At 34.8% G+C, this 12,308-nt stretch overlaps 1 protein-coding gene across 3 annotated transcripts; it reads left to right on the forward strand.

Annotated features, from left to right (window-relative positions):
- The first annotated feature begins 338 nt into the window (after positions 1–338).
- On the forward strand, positions 339–12,005 carry igsf5a (immunoglobulin superfamily, member 5a). 3 transcript variants are annotated; one of them, XM_052117697.1, is made up of 9 exons: positions 340–480; positions 1,116–1,185; positions 2,523–2,831; positions 6,075–6,359; positions 6,854–6,985; positions 7,966–7,993; positions 8,148–8,286; positions 8,441–8,493; positions 9,316–12,005. In XM_052117697.1, exons 2-7 carry the CDS (start codon positions 1,143–1,145, stop codon positions 8,239–8,241), a joined length of 891 nt encoding a protein of 296 aa, XP_051973657.1. In that variant the 5' UTR covers positions 340–480; positions 1,116–1,142; the 3' UTR covers positions 8,242–8,286; positions 8,441–8,493; positions 9,316–12,005. The 3 variants fall into 3 exon arrangements, with proteins under 3 accessions (XP_051973659.1, XP_051973657.1, XP_051973658.1); XM_052117699.1 differs by having other exon boundaries at positions 339–480; positions 8,148–8,493; XM_052117698.1 differs by lacking the exon at positions 340–480 and having other exon boundaries at positions 1,055–1,185.
- Positions 12,006–12,308: the final 303 nt, after the last annotated feature.

Below are 12,308 nucleotides of genomic sequence, written 5' to 3' on the forward strand. Positions count from 1 at the left end.
AGGGAGCGGATGAAACCAGTCTTTAGGAGTTCAACTTTTTTTAATGAGAAACAAAATACTGAGTGCACCTTTAACATTGTCTCGTGGATCCCACTGTATATCTGGTAAGATCCAGGAATGATGCAGTACTGATTGTCAGTGCTTCTCTTTTCAAACAAACAATGATTGTATCTGTTTACACCCCCCCCCCACCCCCAACAAAATACATTAAGTTACAACCTCACGTGAGCCCAAACAGATGGGTTATAGGCTCATAGACCACAGAATAATCTTTTGGGTAGACAAACATTACATGACATGTAATTAATCACTGACTTCAAATCATCACATGATCTAGAGCACCCATATGCAAAGCAGAACGGCTCAATGGGTTTCGACTGTGTGGAGATGCAATAGAAGTCTTGTCTCTCTCTGTTTGATTAAGATGACAGACAGGGAGGTGGACTTTAGCCCTTCCGAATAGGCAGACAGGAGACACAGGTAATCTAAAGAACAATGTTCCGGATAAAACCTCAATGTAGGCACAGTATGTTAACATTGAAGTTTACTCCCTATAATGATATTTAATTTAACTTTTCATGTATGTTAAAAATGTATCTGTCATTATTTACCTATTAGATGCTGTAGTAGATGGCGTACTGAACAAATATCGTAGTAATAAAAAAGAGTTAGTACTCTTTTACAGTAGCACGATTACATAATCATTTCATAAGGGAGTGCAGACACTGTTTGTATCATCATTTCTTAATAAAGGTTTTATTTTAAGACTCTCCAGCCAATGAGGCAGGAGCATTATGGATATTAATAATATAATAGTTATGTTTTAAACAGAACTGTTTAACTAGATTGATTATAAGAACATAGTATTTTCCTAGTTTGATTATTAAAAAAGAGAGAGAATATTCTGAGGTTCGTGAAACATGCAAAGAATCTACGCATACCTTGTATTCAAAGACATTTCCAAAAACAATTCTTGACTAAGACACACCTAGAAAAAAAAAATTCCTGACTGAGGTTTGAAGATTATCAAATGAACATAGCATTCATTTTGAAGCTTCAAAAGTGGTCATACCATCAGTTGCCATGGGTTTCTAAATGCTTTTTATTTATTTTAGGGATTGGATGTTGGTGTGTTAAGAAACATGGATTTTTTCAGATTGGGGCTTTTTCTTCTGATGATGAGGGGTGAGTTTACATATTCATTTCTTCAGGGTTTCCACGGTCTGGAAATGTAAGGGAATATGTTCAGTCTTGGACATTAAAACAGTCATTGAGAATAATAAAAAAAATTCACTTGAACTTCGACCCCTTTTTAATTTAAATACTGATATAGAAAATCAAGTTGAAACTCTTTAAATGTATAAAATATTTTTTTTATAGAAATTATTAAATGAAAAGAATAGAAACAAAAATGTTGTTATAACATGATTATAAAAGCATTATAACATAGTACAAAGTCATAGACATTGTTCTATGACTAAGTGAATATATTATTTCTAGTTCTGCTCATCTCTAAAATATTTAGTTGGTTAGAAATAAATATTTCTAAAAAAGAGGAGAAACCAGATCAGATCTAAAATATAATCACCTATAATTTGGTGGATTTTCATTGAGAACTTTACTAAAGACTACATCATTGTTAATTTGGTCTTTCTCTTTGTTTTGATTTTCTCCCCAATTTGGAATTCCCAATTCCCAATGCGCTCTAAGTCCTTGTGGTGGCATAGTGACTCGCCTCAATCCGGGTGGCGGATCTCAGTTGCCTCCGCATCAGAGACCATCAATACATACATCTTATCACGTGGCTTGTTGAGTGTGTTACCTAGGAGACATAGCGTGTGTGGAGGCTTCATGCTATTCCCACGGCATCCACGCACAACTCACCACGTGCCCCACGAGAGCGAGAACCACACTATAGGGACCACGAAGAGGTTACCCCATGTGACCCTCCCTAGCAACCGGGCAAATTTGGTTGCTCAGGAGACCTGGCTGGAGTCACTCAGCACACCCTGGATTCAAACTCGTGACTTCAAGGGTTGTAGTTAGCATCAATACTCATGGAGCTACCCAGGCCCCCTTTCTCTTTGTTTCTGATGGCATTCAGCCGTGATAATGGTGTATTTTTAAGTACTGCTGCAAGTCTGAACAGGCACATTATCCCTGGAGCTTTACAGAACAAACACCAAGTTTTAACATAAAATACATTTGTCTTTTGCTTTCCAGGAAAACTTTTAAAGGGATATTTCACCCCAAAATGAAAATTATGTAATAATTTACTTACCCTCATTTTGTTCCAAAATGGTATGACTTTCTAACTATGAGCTTGCTGGCCCCTGTCTCTATATGATTTTGTTGCATTGCTAAGAGAAGTGTGAACATTCTTCAAAATTTCTCCTTTTGTGTTCAAAGAAAGAAAGATAGTCATATATGTTTGAAACAACACGAGGCTAAACAAACTAAGCAGAAATAAGATAAACAAAAGCATGTAAGTTTTAATGAATTGACTGTGTTTTGCACTGCAGGAGTGGCCGCTCAGGTGCAACTAGAGCCTAAAAATGCAACTGTCCTCAGTGGTTCACAGGCCCGTTTTAACTGTAGCACAACTCTGCTCCCATCTATCATGACCTGGATGGTCAACGGACGCTTAGTTCTCGCCATACAGGGAACGGGGGTGACTAACAGTTTGGAACGTTTTTCTGCCAGAAATTTTACCACACCTGGAAATTTTAAGTGGGAGTTTATAATAAGCACTGTACAGAGAGATGACGCTGGTGAAGTCACCTGCCAGATTTTTGGTGGAGACCCTCAGATGGCAAAACTGTCTGTACAAGGTGAGCAGTTTTTTAAGTTTTATTGTGACTTGATTCCACTCATGCTTCATACCACAGAATGCATATAAACCTCTAAAACAAGTGCATTTCCATGCACAATCTAACAACAATTGTGCTTCCCTGGTTAAAAGATCAGCTTAATCAGCATTCAAGTCCCATGCTTGGTCTTGATCTATGACATGTAGATTTTTGCTATTTTATAATGACATTTAATTATAATTTTTTTTGTAACACTTTACAATAAGGTTCCATTTGCTAACATTAGTTAACATGAACTAACAATGAAAATACTTTTACAGCATTTATTAATCTTAGTTAATGTTAATTTCAATGTATAGTAATACACTTTTAAAACCAAAGTTGTATATGTTAATATTAGTTAATGCACTATGAACTAACAATGATCAACTGTATTTTAAATAACTAACATAAACCTAGATTAAGAAACGCTGTAAATATTTTGTTCATTGTTAGTTCATGATACCTAATGCATTAACTAATGTCAACAAATGAAACCTTATTGTAAAGTGTTATCAAAATGTTATTCTGGGTAACCTTAAAAAAGGGGTTCATTTAAAATTAAGCATCTTTTTGTGATTTAAGCCACAAAATGATATTGTATGAGACGTTTTGTTTGATGACACTCAAAATTGTTTCCAATTACACCAATGACACAATATAAAAGCAATGACTTAACACTTTAAAAATCATCAGTTTATTCATTATTGATATTTTGTCTTTCTGTCTGATATTTAAAATAACTTTCTGATGAATTAATATACCTTATCAAATATGAATGAACTTATGAAATATATATATATATATATATATATATATATATAATATTATAATAATTTCATGAGTTCATATTTGACACACACACACACACACACACACACACACACACACACACACACACACACACACACACACACACACACACACACACACACACACACACACACACAGACCCTCATGGCTCATTAAAAGGGCAATGTTCTGAGCACTAATATGGCAAATCAGAGTTACATTCAGTACTGAAAATTCAGAACAGCTATTCAATTCCTAATAAATTTAGTATATCTAATCTCATTCAGTAAAAACAATTATCCTGTACTTTCCTGAAGTCAGTTCTTTTCTTAAATGTTACTTTTTCTTAATTACATTAGCCTTTTCTAGGCTTTTAATTAAGGAACTCCACAAGAACATTTGGAGCAATCACATGTTTGCGCCTGATGGACATGTCTAGACATTGTGCAAAAAAAGAAATGTATCGATGTGTCAATGCTTTTTACTGTTGAAGACAATATTTAGGACTCTCCTTCAAACCATTTTTGTAGCTACACAGTGAGGTTTTTAAAAAAGTGTCTTTAAAAAAGTTGTACTCCTTAGGAAATGAATAGTAATTTTTAAACATATGTGTAAAGTTCGTCATGACCATGAGATAAAGAAACCAGTTATATCAGTGGCCTTTTAAAATTGCCGCACTATTGTGACTTGAAGACATTAATATATAAGAGCTTATTTTTCTGTTAAAGCATCATTTTCTGTAAAGCTGCTTTGAAATGATGTGTGTTGTAAAAGCGCTATAAAAAAGACACTTGACTTGACATAAAAGCTTTTTAAAACTACACAAAGAGCAGGGCTGAATCTAGAGGATTGCTGGGGTAGGCTTTGCCGCAATGCACTTAAATGGAAGATGTCCAACAACAGACACACATTTATATATGGTCTTTTTTTAACAACCTTTAAGCATTACTCGTAAAATGCGGCTACAACCAAGCCCAATATGAAAATGTATTTACAGAGAACAGAGAATTAATCTTTACAGCTATATCTTCACTAACTAAAGCCCTTATTATTACTAAATGTTTCCTTTTAATTTAAACTTAAAATGCAACAATACAAGGCCAGGATGAATGAAGAGGAGTTTGGCAGCCGTATACGTTAACATAATTGCTTCATTACTGTAGTACATTTAAGAGAATGGAGGTTTAATTTACAAGACCTGACAGTGAAGATTTTATGGATATCCACAACAAGTACAAAGTGCAGTAAAAGGCAAAATAGAACGTTTACTGCCACACCTTTGAATCATTACATTCACCTGTCCTGTTGTCCTGAGGGAAATAATACGATTACATCTCCAAGGACAGACAATCAATAATAATCTACTTCTTAATTAAACTGGACCATATCCTAAGACGGGCCAAACCATCATCAAAGTAATCAAACATATAGATTTAAGAAGAGATTTTGTGTGGAAGTGTGTTTGTAGAGATTCACTACAGGGCTAAAAGTACAGTATGTAGACACCTTTTTCTAAAGAACCTAATTCATCTAATTAAATAACTTGGCTCCAGTGAGGACAAATCTTATTTCTAAAGCATTCAGTGATATTCTAGAGCAGGGGTTCTTAAACTTTCTCGGCCCAAAATGATATTTTGTGTTTATCTGGGACCCACAGTTACTAAACTGAATGTGCTACATACTGTATATTTATTTTTAGTTCATGTTAGGTCACAATACATGAACTAATGTTAACATATACTACATTTGATTTTAAAACCATATGTTGAAACTAACATTGTCCAAGATTAATAAATGCTGTTTGCATCCAAGCAAACAACACTTGGATAGACAGTACTCATATTTCTGCTTATCTTCACCACCACATAAACTCTTTTTTATGTCTTACTGGAAAGACTATTTTTCATCTTGTTCTGAAATAATTTTCGTGGACGTGGGCTGCAGGTGCTGTGTGAGATATTGTCATACTAAAGGGATAGTTCCACCCAAAATTAAAATTCTCTCATTGTTTTCTTACCCTCATGCCATCTCAGATGTGTATGACTTTCTTTCATCTGTTGAACTCAAAGTTTTGGTCACCATTCACTTGCACTGTATGGACCTACAGACTTCAATTGATATCACAGAGAAAGAGAGCATGCCTCAATATCAAATGATGAAAGACTAAAAAAACGTCACAATCCAAAATGTATGGTTATGCACGACCCATAGTTTAAGAAACACTGTTCTGGAGAATTGTGTGATTTCCCATTTTTTGTATTAGCTTGTCAATGACCCTTTGGACCCAATGAGGTCTTTAACTAAATGGATTAGCAGCTAAGGGAGGAGCTACTCCATAATTATGAGTTAAATGTTCAACAAGCACATACGAGTGTGGTGTTTGCTGGATGTCCACATACTTTTGACCATACATTCTACTCTGTTTCTCTCCAGAACGTGGCAGTGTGGGGATTATAGGTGGAAATCGTACTGAAGTGCAAGGAGTTCAAATGGAGTTCCAGTGCCAGGCCGTGGGCTGGTTTCCAGCGCCCACCATGTCCTGGTCCATAAATGGGCTGTCAATGGGAAACTGCAATAGCAGCTCTATAGCTCAGGGAAATCTGTTTAACTCCAACTGCTCGTTGACGTACACAGCAGTCATAAATTCTTCTATCCAGTGTTTTGCCACAGTTCCTGCCCTGAGTACACCAGAAAGCAGCACTGTCTTTCTTACAGTCGGTAAGATCTATCAACCTCATTTGCATGTTTGATCAATAATCAAAATTGATTAAAAATGATTATGGCAAACACGGTATCACACTAAAATCATGTTAACATGAATAATGTTTATGTCTTGTGGCAATACTTTTAAAATAGTGTGTATTTGAATGCTTATGGACTGGCTCCATTGTGAGTGCCTTACTGAAACTGCAATTTTAGCTTTTATTTTAAATAATTGATGGGTGAGTCAAAATAATTTTGTCTTATCAACATTCTGGAATATTGAGCTTAACTTGTATTGAACCTAGAAAATTCTTCTCAACTCACTCAGAGCAATTGCCATCAGCAGCATCTAGAGGGCACTGCAAACTCCAATGAAAATTGGTGTCCACCATGACAATTAAATATTAAATTATTATTATAAAGAGTTAATTGCAAGGATAAGTGCGCTGACCTGTCTGCAGACACAAAAGGATCATGATGCTTGACTCTCTTTCCTTCGTCTGTTTAAGGTCCCATAATGAAAGCCACCGTAAGAGAACAGACGATATTGATTGCAGTCACCGTGGCCGTCAGTGCTGCTGCTCTCCTGTATCTTCTCATCATTGGAATTATTTTATGTTGCAAGAAGAGTAAGAGCAAAAGTGAGTGTTTTGTATACTGTCTGCACTCTGCCGTGCAGTGTGCCAAGTTAGGATAAGTGTGATAGTTCTCTACTGACCTTTTCAGGACAAGTGTACTTACAGATGAGCTCTGAGCATTAAACTAATTTATTGGAGTTAAAGGTACACTCAGTTATTCTGTGCTAATTGTTAAACCTTCAAACAGATAGAAATAGTGATAGTAGAATATGTTCTTGGAATTTTTTTAAATGACACACATATGAAATTAATGATCCATACATATCAGTCTTACAAAGGAAAAGCTGCTTGCACCTTTTAAGGAATATTCTGTGTTCTATGTAGAATATGGTCAGTCAACATAATTTGTGGTATAATTTTGATTACCACAAAACTTATTCTGAATAGTCCCTTCGTTTCTGTAAAAAAAGAAAACAGAGGTTACAGTGAGGCACTTACAACAGAAGTGAATGGGGCCAGTGTTTGGAGGGTTTAAAGTCAGAAATGTGAGGTTTATAATAATCATAATAATAATAATAATAATAAAAAGGGTCGTAAGCGATTTTATCACACTAAAATCATGTTAACACAAAATCATGTTTGTTTACGTCTTGTGGCTATATTTGTAAAACAGTGAGTATTTTAAAAGTTTCCAGATAGGCCTCCATTCACTTTCATTATAATTGCCTCACTGCAAGATAACGAGGGGTGTCAAATAATTTCTTTAGTTTTTTTTGTGGTAATCAGCATAATGCCACAAATGCTGTAGATTGAGATGTACCTGTATTGATCCCGAAATATTATTTTAACGAAATATCTGGATTTTCCATTTTGTTGTTTTATTGATAGAATTTAGTGCAAAAAGCTTTTGGTTATACATTGGATTTTAAATTGGACACATTTTAGATGGAAGCCAGGTTTAATCTCCCAATTATTGTTGTAATTCTGGTTTTAACATCTGGTCTAAGTACAGGTCTTAACTTTTTTTCTTGCTGCTTTTACAGAATCAAATTACCAAGAGGAGGTCAGGAGGTAAGAGATGAATGAAAGCCAATGAGTTCCACTGTGTCTTTTGGATTTAAGAGTGATTTAAAAATGCTAATGTAAAATTGATTAACTTTTCTCTCAGCTTTGTAAACCTTGTTGATGTGAGTGGCTTTACTGACAAATCTGTGCTCATTTTCAGGGCACAATCACAGAACAGGATGCGAGAAAATGCGAGAGGTAGGGTCAACCGGGGATACATTACAGATGGACGTGGTGGTGAGAATCAAGTATAAACAAACAAACACACCTTCGGGGGACGCCGCTCTGCACATTTTAAGGCAAATCAAGAAGCCCCTATTTCTCTTTCTCTCACTGTCATGTCTTTTGAAATTAAGGATTAAGCCAAGCATGAATTTTCTCTCATATGTACAGAACTTTGTGCTGTAAACTGTCATGCCAAAGACAAGTAGAAAACTTTGCTACTCTTTACAGTACAAGACACCTATGGTGGAGTCTGACACACAACCTATTCAAACAAACATCAGGTGAGGCCACAGATCAAGCTTAAAGTCAACATGAAATCAAAATGGACCTTTCTCACTTAATACACATTTCTGGTCTTATTAGTCTTTCATCAAAATGTAATAGACTCACAATCAGTTCTCACTTCATTCTAGTATGAACGGACACTTTTTTCGATCCAATCAATTCTCAATTGATAAAATCAAGCCCCACCTACATTTTTCACATTTAACTAGGACATACACTCATTTAGCACTTTACACTATGGTCCTATAAAGAGCGTACAGAGCGGTTATCTGTGTTACCGTAGCCTTTCTGTGAGCTCAAACCAGACATTCTCTGTTAACCTCTCTCATCAACAAGGCATTTCCTTCCATAGAACTGCCACTCATTGGATGTTTTTGTTTTTTGGCACCATTCTGAGTTAACTCTAGAGACTGTTGTACACAAAAATCCCAGGAGATCAACAGTTACAGAAATACTCAAACCAGTCCGTCTGCTACTAACCATCATGCCACGGTCGAGATAATATTTTTCCCCCATTATCAGAATGGGGGAAAAATATTATCTCGACCGTGGCATGTGAACATTAACTGAAGCTCCAGATCTGTATCTGCATGAATTTATGATTTGCACTCTGCCACACGATTGGCTGATTAGATAGTCACATGAATAATTAGGTTTACAGGTGTTCCTAATAAAGTGCTCAGTAAGTGTATGTCACATTATACTAAATAAAAATGATTGCGAATGCCATTTTATGCTGACTTTAATATTTTCATAAATTTTATGAGCATGACTGTTTGGCAAGACTTAAGATCTGACTCATGTATTTGGTTTTTCAGATGCCCAGTGCAAAAAAACGGTTTTTATGAAGATGATCTAACCAGTCACATGCGTTTAGAGTCTAAAACCGACTGGGGAACATTTTTGTTGGAATTCTACTGGAGTCAGAAGAAGCACATATTATTTTATTGTACATAAAATTATAATTGTAAGTGTAATTACAGAAAAGAGCCGATGGACTGTAAAACATGTGCAGTGGCTGGAAATACTAGCACACACTGTGATCTTAATCTGCACAACATTTATTATTGGGGATATATTAAATATATAGATATATTAAATATAAATATATTAAATAATACAAAAAGTATTTGGACATTTAAGCCTTACTGAAAAATGTATGATTTTATTTGGATTATATAACAAACTATCAAACCACTTTTTAATATACAAACACACTTAACATTCCACAAAATACATTTGTTAAGTTTCAAATGATAAAACATTTTATATATAATATTCAAAATGGAGATAAAACATATTGACATACTTTCTGGTTGTGAAACTTGGAATATATCCATAGTTTAAGTTACTAAATGAACTACGCCTGTAGTAACCTATAGGCATAAGCGTGAAATTTCAGGTAACAGACTTCATGCATTCACTAACAATGACCATGGCATCAGTTGGCTAAAAGTAGGTGCTTCGATACCATTTTTGGAGAATGAGTACCAACACTGATAGTTCCTTTTGATACTCTTAGTATAAATCATATGCTTCTCTCTCTCTCTCTCTTTTTTTTTCTTTTTTTTTTTTTGAATTCCATATTAAAAAGTTTATTTCAATTTTATCATCAAAATGGGGTCTAAATAAATAAATTAATTAAAACTGTAATCAAATGAAAATAGAACATAATTTCAAAATAATGTTCTAATATTTTTATAAAATGAAGAGCTTTCATACAGAACACAGCACATTTCAAAATGTAACATTGGAATTAATTTTGTCAAATAAAGTGCTTCACAACAGAGCATCACAGATGTGAGATATTGCTTAAATATAAAATAATTATATTGTTTTTTTTTATTATTATTATCATTATTAGTAGTTTTACAGTGAGTGAATATTACATAACTATAATATTGATAAATGTATGTACAACTTTTTCCATTTAAATTGAGCTTTTATTTTGGTGAAAGCTTATATTTTGGAGTGAAGCCCTTTCTGTTTCTTTGGTTTTTTTGATTGTAGCTTCTCACCTCCTGACAAGCAGGTCACTACCTGACCCAGTGTGATTATTAAACTGCAAAAGACTGCTATACGTATGTAGTCTGTATGTGCTGCACACTAAAATTTGAATTAGTGCTCTGCTCGCTGTCTTCTGCTACAAACAGAGCTTGCGATGCTCATGGTGGTATTTTAGAGCACTTTGTATGAGCAGCCGGCTTCACATTCAACCATTCTTAAAACAAGATCTATTCAATTTAAAGCATGCAGCACATGCAAACTACAGTATATATTTATCTCATTAAATTGCAGCCTTTGTGGTTTGATAATCAAACTAGGAAATAACGTGATTTTAATTTGTGCATATTTATGCAATATCTTTCATACATCAGATGGTATTGGTTTATGGTATTGGAGCATTTTTACAAGCATCAGTACAAGCACATGAGCGCAGCATATGTAAAAATTTCTCCGAAGAGTGAAGTTCTGAATAAAATTCTAACATCATTTGTTTGCAAGAGCCACTTGATTTAATATTTTTTTCCAAAGCAATGAAATTCATACATTTTGAGAGAGCCTTAAGTGTTTCCAAATGCTTTTTTGGGGCCAATATATATGATGTTTTAGATTAGTTTGTTCTTCCTGTGATCCAGTTTTTCCAGAAAGCTTTGGAATTGTGTGTTACATACTTCCTATTTTTGTTGCCAATGTATGTTTGAACTTATGAACTCACATTTTGTAGTCTTTGGGCTTTAACATGCCAGATCAGCTTGGACATACTGATGGTGGTGGAGGGCCTGAAGATCTGCTGGAAGTCATCCATGTCCTCATTTTACCAAACAAACCCTCTGGTGTCGCGTCATGGTCAAATCACACCACATCCTTATTTACCAATATCACCGTACATCCTTATATAGGCATACTGCTTTCATCAGGTGCTTGCATTGAGACAGCAGGTTTGACTGTAACAACTTCCTGTTTTATAGATGCTCACAATTAAAACGGATTCTTCATGAGAAATGTTTAAAGAGGATCATCGTATGTGACACATCATGCTTCACGGAGCATAACGCACTTAAACAGTTCATCTAAACCACTGATTCCCCACAGGATGAAAGTTGTTTAGACTGCATAATTACATTATTTATAAAGTAAAGTGCCATGAAACTAGAGGGGATCCATGTGCTGCTAATTAATCAGTCAAGCAATTAATCACTTGGTCAATCAATACTATCTATTTTAAATTAATCTTACCAAGTCCTTTCTTGAAGAATATAGTCTTTACTCATCAGCACTTTTCCCTCACATTTATACGGCACTAAAATCCATAAAATCTTACAGTTCTGGTCCTTCTCTCCCAGTTAAATGTTCTTTAATTAACCAATTATAACCAAGGTGTTCTAAGACAGGTTGGTTTGAGTTCAGCTAGCTCTAAGTCTTATTATATGCATTTTGAAAAAACTATTAATTATGTTTTACATATTTATGTGTGACTATATTCTTTACAGTAGATTCAAATGAATTCAGCAATAAAACATTTTTTTTTGTAATTGGTGTAAATAATTGTTTTGTCATTTGTCAAACCTTGAATGGGTAGATGGATGTATAAATAGCCACAAATATGTAGACAAAAACAAACCGAAAGCTAGATATGAGACATAAAAGTTCTGCTTTTCCAAGATGTGACATAACAGTAACAGTGTGCCTCTTTTAGATGCGGACATGATTTGGAGGTTCTATATAAAATATTCCTTTAGTATAACATCTGGCTGCAGTGTGTATCTCACATTCTCAGCCAAGAGTTCTGCAGTCAGTGTATGTGTGA

Source organism: Xyrauchen texanus, chromosome 44, assembly GCF_025860055.1.
Source record: "Xyrauchen texanus isolate HMW12.3.18 chromosome 44, RBS_HiC_50CHRs, whole genome shotgun sequence".
Lineage (NCBI taxonomy): Eukaryota > Metazoa > Chordata > Actinopteri > Cypriniformes > Catostomidae > Xyrauchen > Xyrauchen texanus.

Coding starts and splice junctions, on each gene's coding strand:
- igsf5a (XM_052117699.1), top strand. CDS start 1,143: ATGGATTTTTTCAGATTGGGGCTTTTTCTTCTGATGATGAGGG. Junction 6,986..7,965: donor CAAGAAGAGTAAGAGCAAAA/GTGAGTGTTTTG, acceptor CTGCTTTTACAG/AATCAAATTACCAAGAGGAG. Junction 7,994..8,147: donor TACCAAGAGGAGGTCAGGAG/GTAAGAGATGAA, acceptor GCTCATTTTCAG/GGCACAATCACAGAACAGGA.